Source organism: Aspergillus melleus (genome assembly GCF_016097325.1).
Source record: "Aspergillus melleus strain CBS 546.65 chromosome Unknown contig8, whole genome shotgun sequence".
Lineage (NCBI taxonomy): Eukaryota > Fungi > Ascomycota > Eurotiomycetes > Eurotiales > Aspergillaceae > Aspergillus > Aspergillus melleus.
Window position 1 is genome coordinate 269,764 of NW_025763377.1, and position 12,079 is coordinate 281,842.

General features: G+C 50.4%; 5 protein-coding genes across 5 annotated transcripts; 2 read left to right on the forward strand and 3 right to left on the reverse strand.

Moving 5' to 3' along the window:
- Positions 1 to 173: 173 nt before the first annotated feature.
- LDX57_012199 (SUMO protease ULP2) lies at positions 174 to 4,563 on the forward strand (the record flags this gene model as incomplete). Its single annotated transcript, XM_046093935.1, has 8 exons — positions 174 to 362; positions 618 to 724; positions 782 to 868; positions 949 to 1,012; positions 1,081 to 2,285; positions 2,334 to 2,699; positions 2,748 to 2,813; positions 2,868 to 4,563. The coding sequence occupies 8 exons, from the start codon at positions 174 to 176 to the stop codon at positions 4,561 to 4,563; spliced, it is 3,780 nt and encodes a 1,259-aa protein (XP_045949914.1).
- Positions 4,564 to 5,115: 552 nt separating this feature from the next.
- LDX57_012200 (gamma-glutamylcyclotransferase family protein) lies at positions 5,116 to 6,085 on the reverse strand (the record flags this gene model as incomplete). Its single annotated transcript, XM_046093936.1, has 2 exons — positions 5,116 to 5,765; positions 6,058 to 6,085. The coding sequence occupies 2 exons, from the start codon at positions 6,083 to 6,085 to the stop codon at positions 5,116 to 5,118; spliced, it is 678 nt and encodes a 225-aa protein (XP_045949915.1).
- Positions 6,086 to 6,515: 430 nt separating this feature from the next.
- SPC3 (signal peptidase complex subunit SPC3) lies at positions 6,516 to 7,462 on the forward strand (the record flags this gene model as incomplete). Its single annotated transcript, XM_046093937.1, has 3 exons — positions 6,516 to 6,661; positions 6,743 to 6,816; positions 6,909 to 7,462. The coding sequence occupies 3 exons, from the start codon at positions 6,516 to 6,518 to the stop codon at positions 7,460 to 7,462; spliced, it is 774 nt and encodes a 257-aa protein (XP_045949916.1).
- Positions 7,463 to 9,150: 1,688 nt separating this feature from the next.
- On the reverse strand, positions 9,151 to 9,591 carry LDX57_012202 (YqaE/Pmp3 family membrane protein; the record flags this gene model as incomplete). Its single annotated transcript, XM_046093938.1, has 3 exons — positions 9,151 to 9,286; positions 9,389 to 9,464; positions 9,543 to 9,591. 3 exons carry the CDS (start codon positions 9,589 to 9,591, stop codon positions 9,151 to 9,153), a joined length of 261 nt encoding a protein of 86 aa, XP_045949917.1.
- A 622-nt stretch (positions 9,592 to 10,213) lies between these two features.
- PKP2 (protein kinase PKP2) lies at positions 10,214 to 11,782 on the reverse strand (the record flags this gene model as incomplete). The annotated part of the gene is made up of 4 exons (XM_046093939.1): positions 10,214 to 11,005; positions 11,075 to 11,357; positions 11,426 to 11,545; positions 11,619 to 11,782. 4 exons carry the CDS (start codon positions 11,780 to 11,782, stop codon positions 10,214 to 10,216), a joined length of 1,359 nt encoding a protein of 452 aa, XP_045949918.1.
- Between the last annotated feature and the right edge of the window lie 297 nt (positions 11,783 to 12,079).

Here is a 12,079-nt window from a genome sequence, read left to right on the forward strand (position 1 = left end):
ACTGATGGGGGGCAGAAAACCATCCCCCACCGCCTTTTCATCTTCCATCATCCATGCTTGCGTCGCTCTCGTTCATGCGGCATCGATTCTCTGCTCCCTCTTTCTCTCTCAATCTATGTGTCCGGCAAATGAATATCCTCCTGTCTACTCGGGCCGTGCGATGACCGCTATATATGCCCCTACGTGACAAACTTTCGGAGTTGTTTTCCCGCTGGACTCCTGGTCAAGCCTCTTCTCCTCCGCAGCCTGCAGCCAATTCTCCACCATCAGATGCAAGCTCCGATCAGTCGTCCGGGGGGAATGCCCTTTCGCCGATAGAGACTTCGACTGCGCCGTTGAAAGCATTGCTTCAGTTCTCGCAGGTATGGATTTATTTTCTTGAGTTTTCCCTTGATTTTCTCTTATGATTTCCCTTTGTTTCTCTTCTACTTGACCTTATCTACTGGTAAATTTATTTTTGCCATTCCCCTCTTGCGCCTCTTTATTCTATCTTTGCCCCAACAATGCCCATGTCGCAACTGTGTTTCCTTTTTCTTCCCTTCTTTCTTCCGTAATCTTAGCGTTTTCTCACACTCCTCTCATCTCGTGCACAGGCTGACCTCTGAACCTCAACCCAGTCCCCTTCTAGCTATGCCGAAGAATTCTACACCACCAATAGACCCCGACCTGTACGTTCACTAATACGCCAGACCATTCCACGACCCGGATTAGGAATGCGTCGTTTGTAAATATGACCTATAACTATGTGGGAACGATCAGGCAATACTGACTGCAGATTCAGGCATGGGGACGAAAAGTCAATGGTCACCAAAGAGCGCGATGCCTCTTCTCTGGCGGACGAGCAGAGACTCTTCCCTTCCTATAAGCAGTACGTCACTTCACGGTCGTTAAACGGCCCCAAAATCAGGCACAGGTGCGGTGGCTCACATGCGTTTGCCTACCTTCTAGGAACAGTCCCGGCGGGGTAACGATAAAGCCAGGCCAAACAACCGTGAAACCCAAGAAACTCCAGGTGAGATTCTACGACTGCGATGGGGTTTATTTTTTCATCTGCTTGCATCTAACGCCTATTTTGTTTAGGGCTTTGGGAGTTTGAAACCGGTGGACACTCTTTCGGGCAGAGCCCGAGATAGCGGCCCCGTCCGCGCTCAGAGGAAACAAAGTTATCGAGGGAATAAGTCGCCCGGCTTCGGAACGAGAACATTTCAATCGGATGGGATTACGGATTTTGACAGCCCGGAGAGACCGCTCAAGCGACGACGTCGAGATAGCCTGGGTGCGCCGCTCGGGAAAACGATTAGTATCTCCGATGACGATATAATGGAACAAGCGGCACCGGACACTTCGTCGCTCGCTGGAAGTTCGGCACGTCGGTCCTCGGTGTCCAGCCAAACGACCGGAAAAGGGAAGAGAGGAATGAAGGGAATCATAGTCGACGAGTTTCGCGAAGTGGAACGAAATGTGAGAATTCCTCGGGAGTCGCCTAGCAAGAAACACCATCGCTGGTGGGTCGACGATGACCGGGAGGAACAATTCACGGAAAATGCCGCCAAGGAAAGACGTCTGTCGGCATCAAAGCCGACGGTCGAACCTGGATTTGAAAAATCGCGAAATCCTAGGCATGAAGTTCTAGAGAGCGTCGAGATCCACGGACTCAATGGCACTTCAGAAAATTCGACCTCGAAAGATCATCCCCCTGAGCCCAGACCGTATCGCGCATTCGACCTCCGAGAAAGTCCCGATGAGCTGCAGGGCGAAGCAACGGTTCGACCAGCCCCGACAATGATAAATCGAGCTATGCAACTCCCGAATGACGATTCGGAGGTGGAAGAGCAACCGACCTCAAGCGGTCGACAGCAATTATCCCCACATGATATCCGACCGACAAGCTTCATAAGCGCATCATCTACCAACAAGAAGAAGCCCAATAAAAAGCCCAAACAAAAGAAGAACCACAGCATCTACCAAACCTTTAAGATAACCTACCTCCGCGTGGGAAGTTTGGAGCAGCACGTTCCCAAGGGTGAAACCAAGGACCTGGTCTTTGACCTGGAAAATGACGTAATTTCCTATCCTGGACGTGCGAACACTCAAGTTCCGGTCGCCTTGGACCGAGTCATCAAGGTTGAGCAAAGTAAAAGTGCTAGCCGGAAGATGCGTTTTGGTTTGACGAGAACGAAAGGGACCGGCGATCAAATGGATATAGAGCTATTGTTGCCCGAGGCGAAACGGGAAGTGTGCGCTTTATTCAACAAGCATGGAGTCAAAATTGTGTCAAGAGATGAGTATGTCTTCTCACCTGAATCGTTTTTGGCGAAGCTGACCGAAAAAAGTGAGTATATGGAGAAAGTGTTTACCCGCAAAAACAAGAGGCTATCAGATCAACAGCCTCAGGAGCCCAGTACCATGCCGGAGAGTGGCGCAAAAAAGGCATCGCCAGAGCCAGTAACGAAGCCTACAGTTCCCAAGAGAATGAAGCTGTCGGATTCGCTGCAAGATGAGCATGGGAATGTTGTCGGACAGAAACATGCAGAGACCGCCTCTTCGCCTCCCAAGAATGCCATTCCTCAGGAATGTACCTCCAACACCCAACCCGCCGAAGTCACAGAACCCTCAATCCCTGATAGCTCACTATTTTCGCCATCTACGCGAGCAACACGCTCCATGTTGCGCCGCGCGCCACCACCCACTGTTGTTTGGTAAGCTATCCTTGCTATCTCGTTTGTAATGTCTCGCTAATTAAATAGCGACGATGAGAACGAGGAAGACACCCCTCAGCCGATATTGAAGGGGAAACAGAAACGGTGGAACAAGTATGTCATCTATAAACCCGCACAGCACTTATATACTGACAGCATCGATCTCAGGCCCCTGATCTACCCTCGGTTTGGGAAAAAGAAAGCCGAAGTCAATGCCCAGGACGTGGAGCGACTCAGTGACAACGAATTCTTGAACGACAACCTCATCGGATTCTACATACGGTTCTTGCAGGACCATCTTGAGCGTTGCAACAAGGAGGCGGCGAAGAGGGTCTACTTCTTCAATTCGTATTTCTTCGCCACTCTTACGAACTCGCCCAAGGGCAGGAGAGCCATCAACTATGAAGGTGTTCAGAAATGGACCAGGAATGTGGACATTTTCAGCCACGACTATATCGTGGTGCCTATCAATGAAAATGCCCACTGGTACGTGGCCATCATATGTAACCTACCGTATCTGCCCGGTGTTTCCAAAGACGCCGCACAAGATCAACCCTCCGATGGTGATGTGTCTGCTCAGCCAGATCGCGAGGTCCAGGAGGTCCAGGAAACGCCGGAGCCTGGCGAAATTAACAATGCACAATCTGGCAAAGAGGAGGTGACACGACAGTCGCTAGCATCGATGAACCTATCGGACGAAGAGGGTTCCAAAGAGCCAGGTTCGCAGGTGCCTACAGAATCGGGCTCAATAGAGGCCAACTCTGAGTCCCAGACGCAGGCCCAGACATCCACAGGCGATTCAAAAGGCTCCGGCTCGAAATCAACAGACACCCCGCGAAAGTCACGAAAGCAGAAGAAGCCCGCAGGACCCAAGCATGATATTCGCCAACCGATTATCATTACATTTGATTCGCTAAACCTCGCTCGCTCGCCTACAATCAGCATCCTCCGCGATTATCTTCATGCAGAAGCCAAGTCGAAACGTGATGTTGAGATAGACAAGACTATGATCAAGGGTATGCGTGCTCAGGAGATCCCCTTGCAATCTAACTATTCCGACTGCGGGTTATATCTTCTAGCGTACCTGGAAAAGTTCGTGCAAGACCCCGACCAGTTCGTCTGGAAGTTGCTGCGGAGGGAAATGTCTACCGAAGAGGATTGGCCCGAAGTGCGATCAGGCCAGCTCCGAACTCGGCTACGGAAATTCCTGGACCGGCTTTATGACGAGCAGGCACAGCTCAGCCCTGAGAATGCCAGCGAGCAAAAGGTCATGGCGGACATGCAGCCTGTTTCGTATCTTCTCACGTCTCCCACCATCCGGTGGTTCTCGAACCCTGTCAACTTGAGTGAACGGTTACCAGAAGAAAGCAAGGGCGTGCCGAACGAGCCGGCGCCCGAGAAGTCCGGTGGTAGTAAAGAGGAACTACGGCCCAGTGTTCAAGAATCGGCCACCAACGGGGAAGATCCACAAAGTGCGGCGCCGGAGCCTAGTGCTGTCGACAAGCCCAAACATTCCGAGAAAGCGGGCGACATCATCGAGGTCCCCGATAGCCAAGAGCCTGTCCAGATGATCCCTGCGTCGCCGGTGCGAAAGACAGTCCGCAAGAAAGAGAAGGAAAAGCAGGCGCAACCCGACCATGCAGAGGTCGTGGATGTGACCCCGAAGAAACAGGGTGCCATTCCGGAAGACGGCACGAAAGCCTCGCAGCCGAAGGCTTCGGAGGCTGAATCTTCCGTCAAAGAACATCCGTTCGAGGTAGAGATCCAGGTGAAAAGAACGCCTCCGCCATCGACCAGCGGCGAGTCCCCGAAGAAGAGTCCAAGAGCTGGCAAACGCAAGCACAAGTCGACGAAGGGGATGTAAGTCTGCCTTTTGCCAGACAATGATCTATGAGCATATGACATTCTTTCTATTCTTATCTTTTGTTTCAAACCTTCTTCTTTTCGCTTTCGCTTTGCTCATTCTTTTTCTTTTGTTTTCCTTCTTTGTGCCAAGGACCATGGTAGATATACATGACCTTGAGCAGGCGTTTTTCTTCCAACGGGATACAGGAACCTTTCTTTTGATTTGATTGATTGTTTTTTACTGAGTACATGAGATACCAAGCATAGCATGTGGTTTTCTTTCGTTAGTTTTTGTCTGAGGTGGTCTACGGTGTTATGGTCAATACCACCGCAGCATATATTTGGTTTGCTTTTTCATCTACCTATCATCCACCCTCGGGTGAGGATACAGTGTACATGTAAGTACTGGGATTTAGACCGACGATCAACGATATCAGCTATCGGGATAGTCTCCTCCATTAGAAGTATATCACCAGATAGCCAGGTGAAATACCCACCCATCCCAGTTCTATCTAAACAACCTTTATACACTCCAGGCATCCTATCAACCTCCACAATACCTGAAAGAATACTACCACTCACTCTCATCAGCCCCCACCCACCAAGCCATCTTATCCCTCTTAAACGCCTCAAAATCCCACTCCGCCTCCTCCAACTTCCCCTCCCCACCAACCCACACATAAGTATCCGCTCTCACCTCCTCCCCTTCATCCGCAAACTCCGCCCCCGCCGCATCCAGCACGTCCCGAAGATGTTTGCCGCCGTCGCTGTCGTCGTGCGCGTGCGCTAGTCCGTGGGAAGAGCCGTCCATGCTGAGTGTTTCCTGCAGGATTCGCACGTTCACGGGCTCTTTCACGTAATCCGGTCCTTCGAAGATGTTGAGGCGGTGGATATCGCCGTCTGTGAGGCCGGAGACGACGGTGCCGAGGACGGAGCCTTCTGGATCTTTCTGTGCTCCTGTGTGTGTCTGTGATTGTGGTGCTGAGCTTGACCCTGACGCTGACGCCGTCCCTGTCGTAGAATTCGACGTTTCATCCAAACTCGACCCCTCCGAGGACCCCGGTACTTTGATAATCCCTGGGTAATCGGCCCCGCGGACCCGATGTCTTCGGTATCCGTGCAGCACGGCAGGCTTGAATGTCAAGAGGGCTTTTTGCCATGGTTCAGGCGATGGGTTGCCGTGGATTACGCGGTGGAGGATTTGAGGGGCCATTAGTGTTCCTATAGGGGTTTAGTTAACTGTATGCTATATAAATCTGTGGTTGTCGTGGGTGGGTGGGTGATAGTGATGTGGTGATGGGTTAGTGTTATGGGAGGTAGTTTAAGAAGGGTAGATTGTATGGATTGGCTGGAATAAACTGAAGTGAATTGAATTGAACATGGAGGGAATGGTGAGTGTAGAGATGAGAATGATGATGATACTGCTAGGTGCGCGGGGTTGGAGTAGGTGGGGTGAATGAGGGGATTGGATGCTTGAAGGGAACGGATGGGATTGTGGACATATAGAACATACCGTAGAAGAACAAGACATGCTCGCCCATTTTGAATATGGTATGATTAGAAGGTGCAGTGTATGCAGAAAAAAATTGATGTATGATGCATGTATGTACAGAAATAAGTAGTTGGAGCGGATAAGCGGAGAGAGCGGGGAAGGAAGAAGACAGATTGTAGAGATCGAGAGACCACGGTGGGGTGTCTAGCAGTACGTCATGGGCTGGAATTAATCAATCAATGCTAATGCCAGGCCCCAGTCTGGAAGAATTGACAATGCCACTTAAAGAAAAATAACCCATAGAAAGTAGCTAAGATGAACTGAGATCAGCAGATCGGCGCTTATCGATAAGCTGCGCCACAACCGAGGCGTCGACGTGGCTTCACTTTCTGTCCTTTTCGCATTTCCACGCATCTGTCTCTCCTTCCTCTATCTCAATCGCTCAAGTCTAGACCCGAACCAGGGCCGGACATTTGACCATGCATTCCTCCCTGAACCGCGCGCAGGCCGTCTTCGGCTTCTTCACCTCCGTCGCGTTGTTCGTCGCCGGTGTCGCCGCCCTCTCCGTGCTGTTGTATCCGGCCGACGACGCGAAAGCGCAGGTCGCTCTGAAGGATGTGAAAGTGTATGTTTGAGTTTGCCGGTTGACTGTGCTGCTGCAGTCTGCTACGAATGCAAGGCGACCGCATAACTGACTTCGTAACAGAATCAAAGGCCGTCCTAATTACTACTCTCCCAAGAAGGAGGAATACGCCCAGATGCGATTCGATCTGGACGCTGGTACGACCCTTTCCTCCCTTCATACATCTTCCCCTACTCTACTCTTCTTGCAACATATCCAATTCTATACCTCAAACTAACCCATTCAAAAGACCTCTCCCCCCTCTTCAACTGGAACACAAAACAACTCTTCGTCTACGTCTACGCCTCCTACTCCTCCTCGAACCCCTCAACCAGCCACCTCCCCAACTCCGAGTCCATCATCTGGGACACGATCATCCCCGCCCCTGAATCCCCCTACTCGTTCTCCGCCCTGCAAGCCCGTTTCTTCCCCTCCTCGAGCTCGCGCACCACGAACCAGAAGCGCACCGGCAACAAGAGCAAATCCTCCACCAAGACCAAACCCCCGGGCCATATCCGTCTCCGTGATCAGCGCTCCAAGTACCAGATCGGAGATATCACGGGCCGGATGGCGGAGAGGGGCAACGTGACGTTGAACGTGGGGTGGAATGTGCAGCCTTGGGTGGGCGCGTTGTGGTGGAGTCCGAGATCCGGGGCGGTGCCGAGGACAGAAGGGGATGCTGGGATCAGCAAGGCGTTTGATTTGCCGGCGTTGAAGAAGAAGGCGACGGCTGGTGCGGCGGGTGGTGCGTCTGGTGCTGGGGCTGGGACTGCTGGTGCTGGGAAGAAGGCGGCGTCTGTTTAGTTGTTGTTTGTATCTGTCTGTGTTAGGGAGAAATCAGTCAATGGAGCTGTTGGAAATTAGTTGGCATTCTATGAAGGTAGTGAAGCGTGTCTATTGAAAGGATAGACTCTGTAGGCATATCACGCTGAAGGAGGCAGAATCTGTACGCCAGCTGTACGGCGTAGGCAAATCAAAAGGCAAACTCCTACGACAATAAATCTATCAAGGAGAGAATGAATCTGTAGAGAGACCGGCCTATAGCGATCCTTAGCATCCCGTTAGACAGATATCAGAAATCAAGAATGTATAGATCAACCAGCCGTAGTTATCTATCTACATACCTACCGAGCATCTCAGCATCTCGCAAAGTAGGTAGACACATCAAAGTCAAGAACTAGCAAACTACATCAACGAACGAATAGATGAACAAACAACTATATCCTCTCCTTTTATCTCCCCAATCCTAGCTCTTCTTTCCCTCTCAAATTACACGTTTACCTAAGTATTCAACTTGTGTAGAAGGCATTCATCTACTTATGCTTAACCACAGTTTTCCATCCTACGCATCCCAACTTCTTCAATTAGAATACCCTACCTAGGTATGTAGGTGCACCGTTTTCTAGTTCCAGGCAAGGAATGTATCAGCACATTCTGATCAATGCCCAGAATCCAGTCCGGTATGTCTCATTGGCTATCTATATGGCGGAATTCTCGCGATGATGGATTATTCTATGTAAGTACCGTTGGGTATATGATATGGTAGACACCTATCTTTATAGCCAGGTAGGTAATAGGTATTAATTTGAAGGACAGGTATAGGTAGGTAGGTACTTAGCTTTCCCCCTCCAGCAGGTATCGGCTAACTAACTAACTAACTAACTAACCAGGATAGCAATATCCAGATGAGTATGGTTATTGCATTATACTCTAGCGACTGTACATACCGTATGGAGGATGAGGCTTTACATAGGACCAAAAAATGAAAATGCAAGAGGTTGCAAACAAACAAATAAAAGCAAAGAAGATAACCTTAATCTAAGCTGAGTAAACGGATAGACCCAGGTACATACATATTCAGAGTCCATTAATATCCAAAGTAGAGGTTCGGTATTACATGTGCGTATATTCAGTTTCGAGGAATATCACTCATTCGATGGGGATCTTGATATTCCAGATCGAGGGGTTGAGTAGGTAGGTGGGTAGATGATGAATTGGTTTGCTGAACATTGTACAGTTGGGGAGCTTTGAAATAGCTCTGTGGGGTGATCACCAGTATTAAGAGATACCGGCCGAGAACTTGTAAACGTTAACGTTAGGTACTCTAGACTGGATTGAGCACTACATGACTGAAATGCATACTTAACTCAAGGGATTAAGGGGAGCTAAGAACGAGGTCCGTGGTGTCCCATACGCAACGGCCAGAGAGGGCTAGAAACATTGAAAGGCTTGAGCATAGTTCGCACCAAGTTCATACACCAACTAGGTATAATTCTACAGTACACAAGTACAGCATAATCATGAATTACATTACAATTAAGAATACCCAGTCGCGCCAGTCTCAAACTACATACGAGGAGTTCGGCCGCACACAAAGCACCAGAAAGCCAAGCCATTAAAAATAACCACGGATTCCAGCAATACCAGCATACACCACCTCAACACATTGAGACACCGACAGACCCGAAGCCCGTTATAATATCACCAAAAGCTTAAGAATGCTTTGTCCGTTTGATTCGATCGGAATACACGCCCGGTGCGTCGCCATCTGTCGCAGGATTGACCGCGCGTCGACGGCTGTAGTAGACGTAGAGCAGATAGAAGGCATGGATATGGCCCGGAAGATAACTGACACAGAAGATTAGCGACGTTGTACAATAAGAGCGGTGAAGTCATCCCGCGGCAATGGCTGAAATTCTGTGTAACAAACAGAAGCAAGAATGGACTCACCCGAGAATTGTCAGAAGGACGTTGATCCAAAAGTCCATGCCACAGCCTGCAATGAGAAACACACCAAGTGGAGGAACTGAGAAAAAAATGAGTTAGTTTCAATAGTCGACGACGGTGATCATCTTCTGCAGTGGACATGGCTATAAGCACTCACCGAATAAGGTGATAAGAATCATGCAAAGGATCGAAGCGGTGGAAGCCATTTTGAATCAGAAGAGGCACACGCCTGGTTAAAATTCAGAAAGAATGTGCAGGCAAATAGAATAATCTCAAGGCTTGTTGCGAGCTGGGTTCAACGTTCGTTTGTTAGGGTCGATCAGCGTACCCAGGAAGCTCAGGATGAAAATCACGAAAAGAAGGATGAAGATATAGATGGGAACATTGTCATCCTCGGGAGAGTTGAGACGCTTCATGCTTATTTATACCAGAGCGGAGGCAAGATCGACGTCACGGGAAAGAGCAGATCGTTTCAGGGCGACAGCGACAACGCCAGACCCGCGTGTCCCTGTAGGGCTGAACCAAGGCAGAAGCTTTTCGCACGGCAAGTCCGTCGTGCATGACGTCATCCCGCACCGGTCCCAGTTGCCTTGCCTGGCAGTGCGCTCGATTGGGTTTAGCCTGCCGCGCCACAGTGAAATCCGGGGTAGGTGCATGAATGCAGGATGGTGATTGGTGAAAAGCATGAATAAAATGGGAACTGTGGCTGAAGCACGGTTCTGATAGTGTAGTACTCCGTAGCAACAGGAATGGATAGCTAGTCAATTAGATGGTAGATAGATAAATACTACCACATTCACCTCCGTATATCATAGATCGTATAATCAATCACACGGCATCGATCGATGCTCTCGTCGTCACCTGCTCGTTCTTGTTGCCGAGCTTCGAAATCTGTAGGAATGCATCCACACCGTATCCCTCCAGGCTGTGCAACTCAAGGCTGCCAGCCCAGTATTCAGCATACACCCGGCTCATAGGAAGTCCCATCCCCAGTCGAAGGTTGGGTGGCCGCGAGGTGAGCGTATCCAGCGAGCCTTCGCGGAACGTTTCCTTGTCTGCCCGCTTCCTTTCCTTGGGCACCGTCAGCTCTTGCATGGTAGCAGCCATGGCCGGCACCTGTCCCAGGTTCTGAAGCCGGTCATTGCTGTGGGGACCCTTGTTGAACGACCAGAGGTAAGGGAGAATCTCTCGAGGAATCCCCCCACCCTGGTCGGATATCCGCATGATGACATGCTGCGGCGCTTCGCAGATGAGCACGTCAATTGGCGGCGGTCGCTCTGACGATCCGTGGTATTTTTCGCCGACGGCCTGAATGGAGTTCCGCAGTAGTTCACCAATGATGTATTCCAGATGGCTCAGCATATATGGGAAGGTGGCATCCAAGTGTCCCTGCACGTTGATCTCGGGGATTTTAGCCGAATCGGAATCCTGTCGCATGGTATCCTGCGCCAGTTTCCCGCAGCGCTCGATGACCTCCTTCGCGTTGCATTTCAGAAACACCTCCCCGACAAAATCGGCGTTCGCGTCGCTGCGATCCTGCGAGTGAGGGAAGTGCCAGGGAGAATTAAAGGTTTCCGTTAGTGCCAGGTGTTGCTCGGCGATGACACGGCGCGAAATCCGCTAGAAATGGATGACAACTGTTAGCGAACAATGTCTATACTCGTTGGTGACTGTACGGATGGGCATTACCGCTCGCAGGAGAGTATTCATGAATAGGTCCATCACGTCGGGTGGTAACAGATCCCGACACTCTAAGACACCCATGGCCAGTTTGGGAATAACCACCAGGTGTTCCTTCAGGGTCTTTCGAAGTATATCGCAAAATCTTTCATTGTCTTCGAGGGTCTTTATTTCGGGGATTCGGCGGAATCGTTCAAATGCTTGATAGTAGAGTTCATATACAAGGGAAAGGTGATGGTTCGCGACCACCACGTAGGGTAGTTTCTGGATATCTCGGAGCCGGTGAGCTAGTCTAGACGGTAAACACAAGATAGCACGGTTAGTGATTGATCGCTCGAGTCGTCTAGATCCCACGCTAACCTAGTTGGCAGTTCCGTGCGCACGTAATTAGCAGAGCTAATAAGTCGGGGTTCCGTCAGGGTTCGTCCGAAAAAGGTCAGCTGCCGTAGACTGATCGGTCGGATATCGCGTTCCACCCATCTGGAAGAGTTGCATTAGCTGAATATTCATACTAACATGAAACCTCGGCACCGGAAAGGAAGGGGATGCATACTCATCCAAAGCGGAGACGGGCCGCCATGGTGGTGGACTGTGAGACTGCCGAGCTTGCAATGCATGCGGTCGCAACCTGGGGGTGTTGGCGGTAGAGGGATGTCGGAGGAAGCGCCAACACCGCGCTGGTTGAGGCCGCAGCATAGTGCTTCGGAGATGCGTCATGGGGAGGTAAGGAATGATGAAGAAGTCAAGGCAGAGTGCAGACTACCCAAGTTCAAGTCGGGAGATGGCTAGTCCATACATGGTTTAACAATGGGCGGAGATCATCTAGGCGGGTCCCGGTGGGCTTCCTAGTGGTGGCATGACATCCTTGTCAAGAGGGGAGTGGGTTGATCTCTAATGTCTAAGAAGGAGAATGGGATGATGCTGCTTGTGACTGTGACTCTGACCGGAGTTGTTTGACTCAGTCAGACTGTTTGATTATTGTTGATGCCTTGGCAGCCTTGGTTTGGCCGGGCG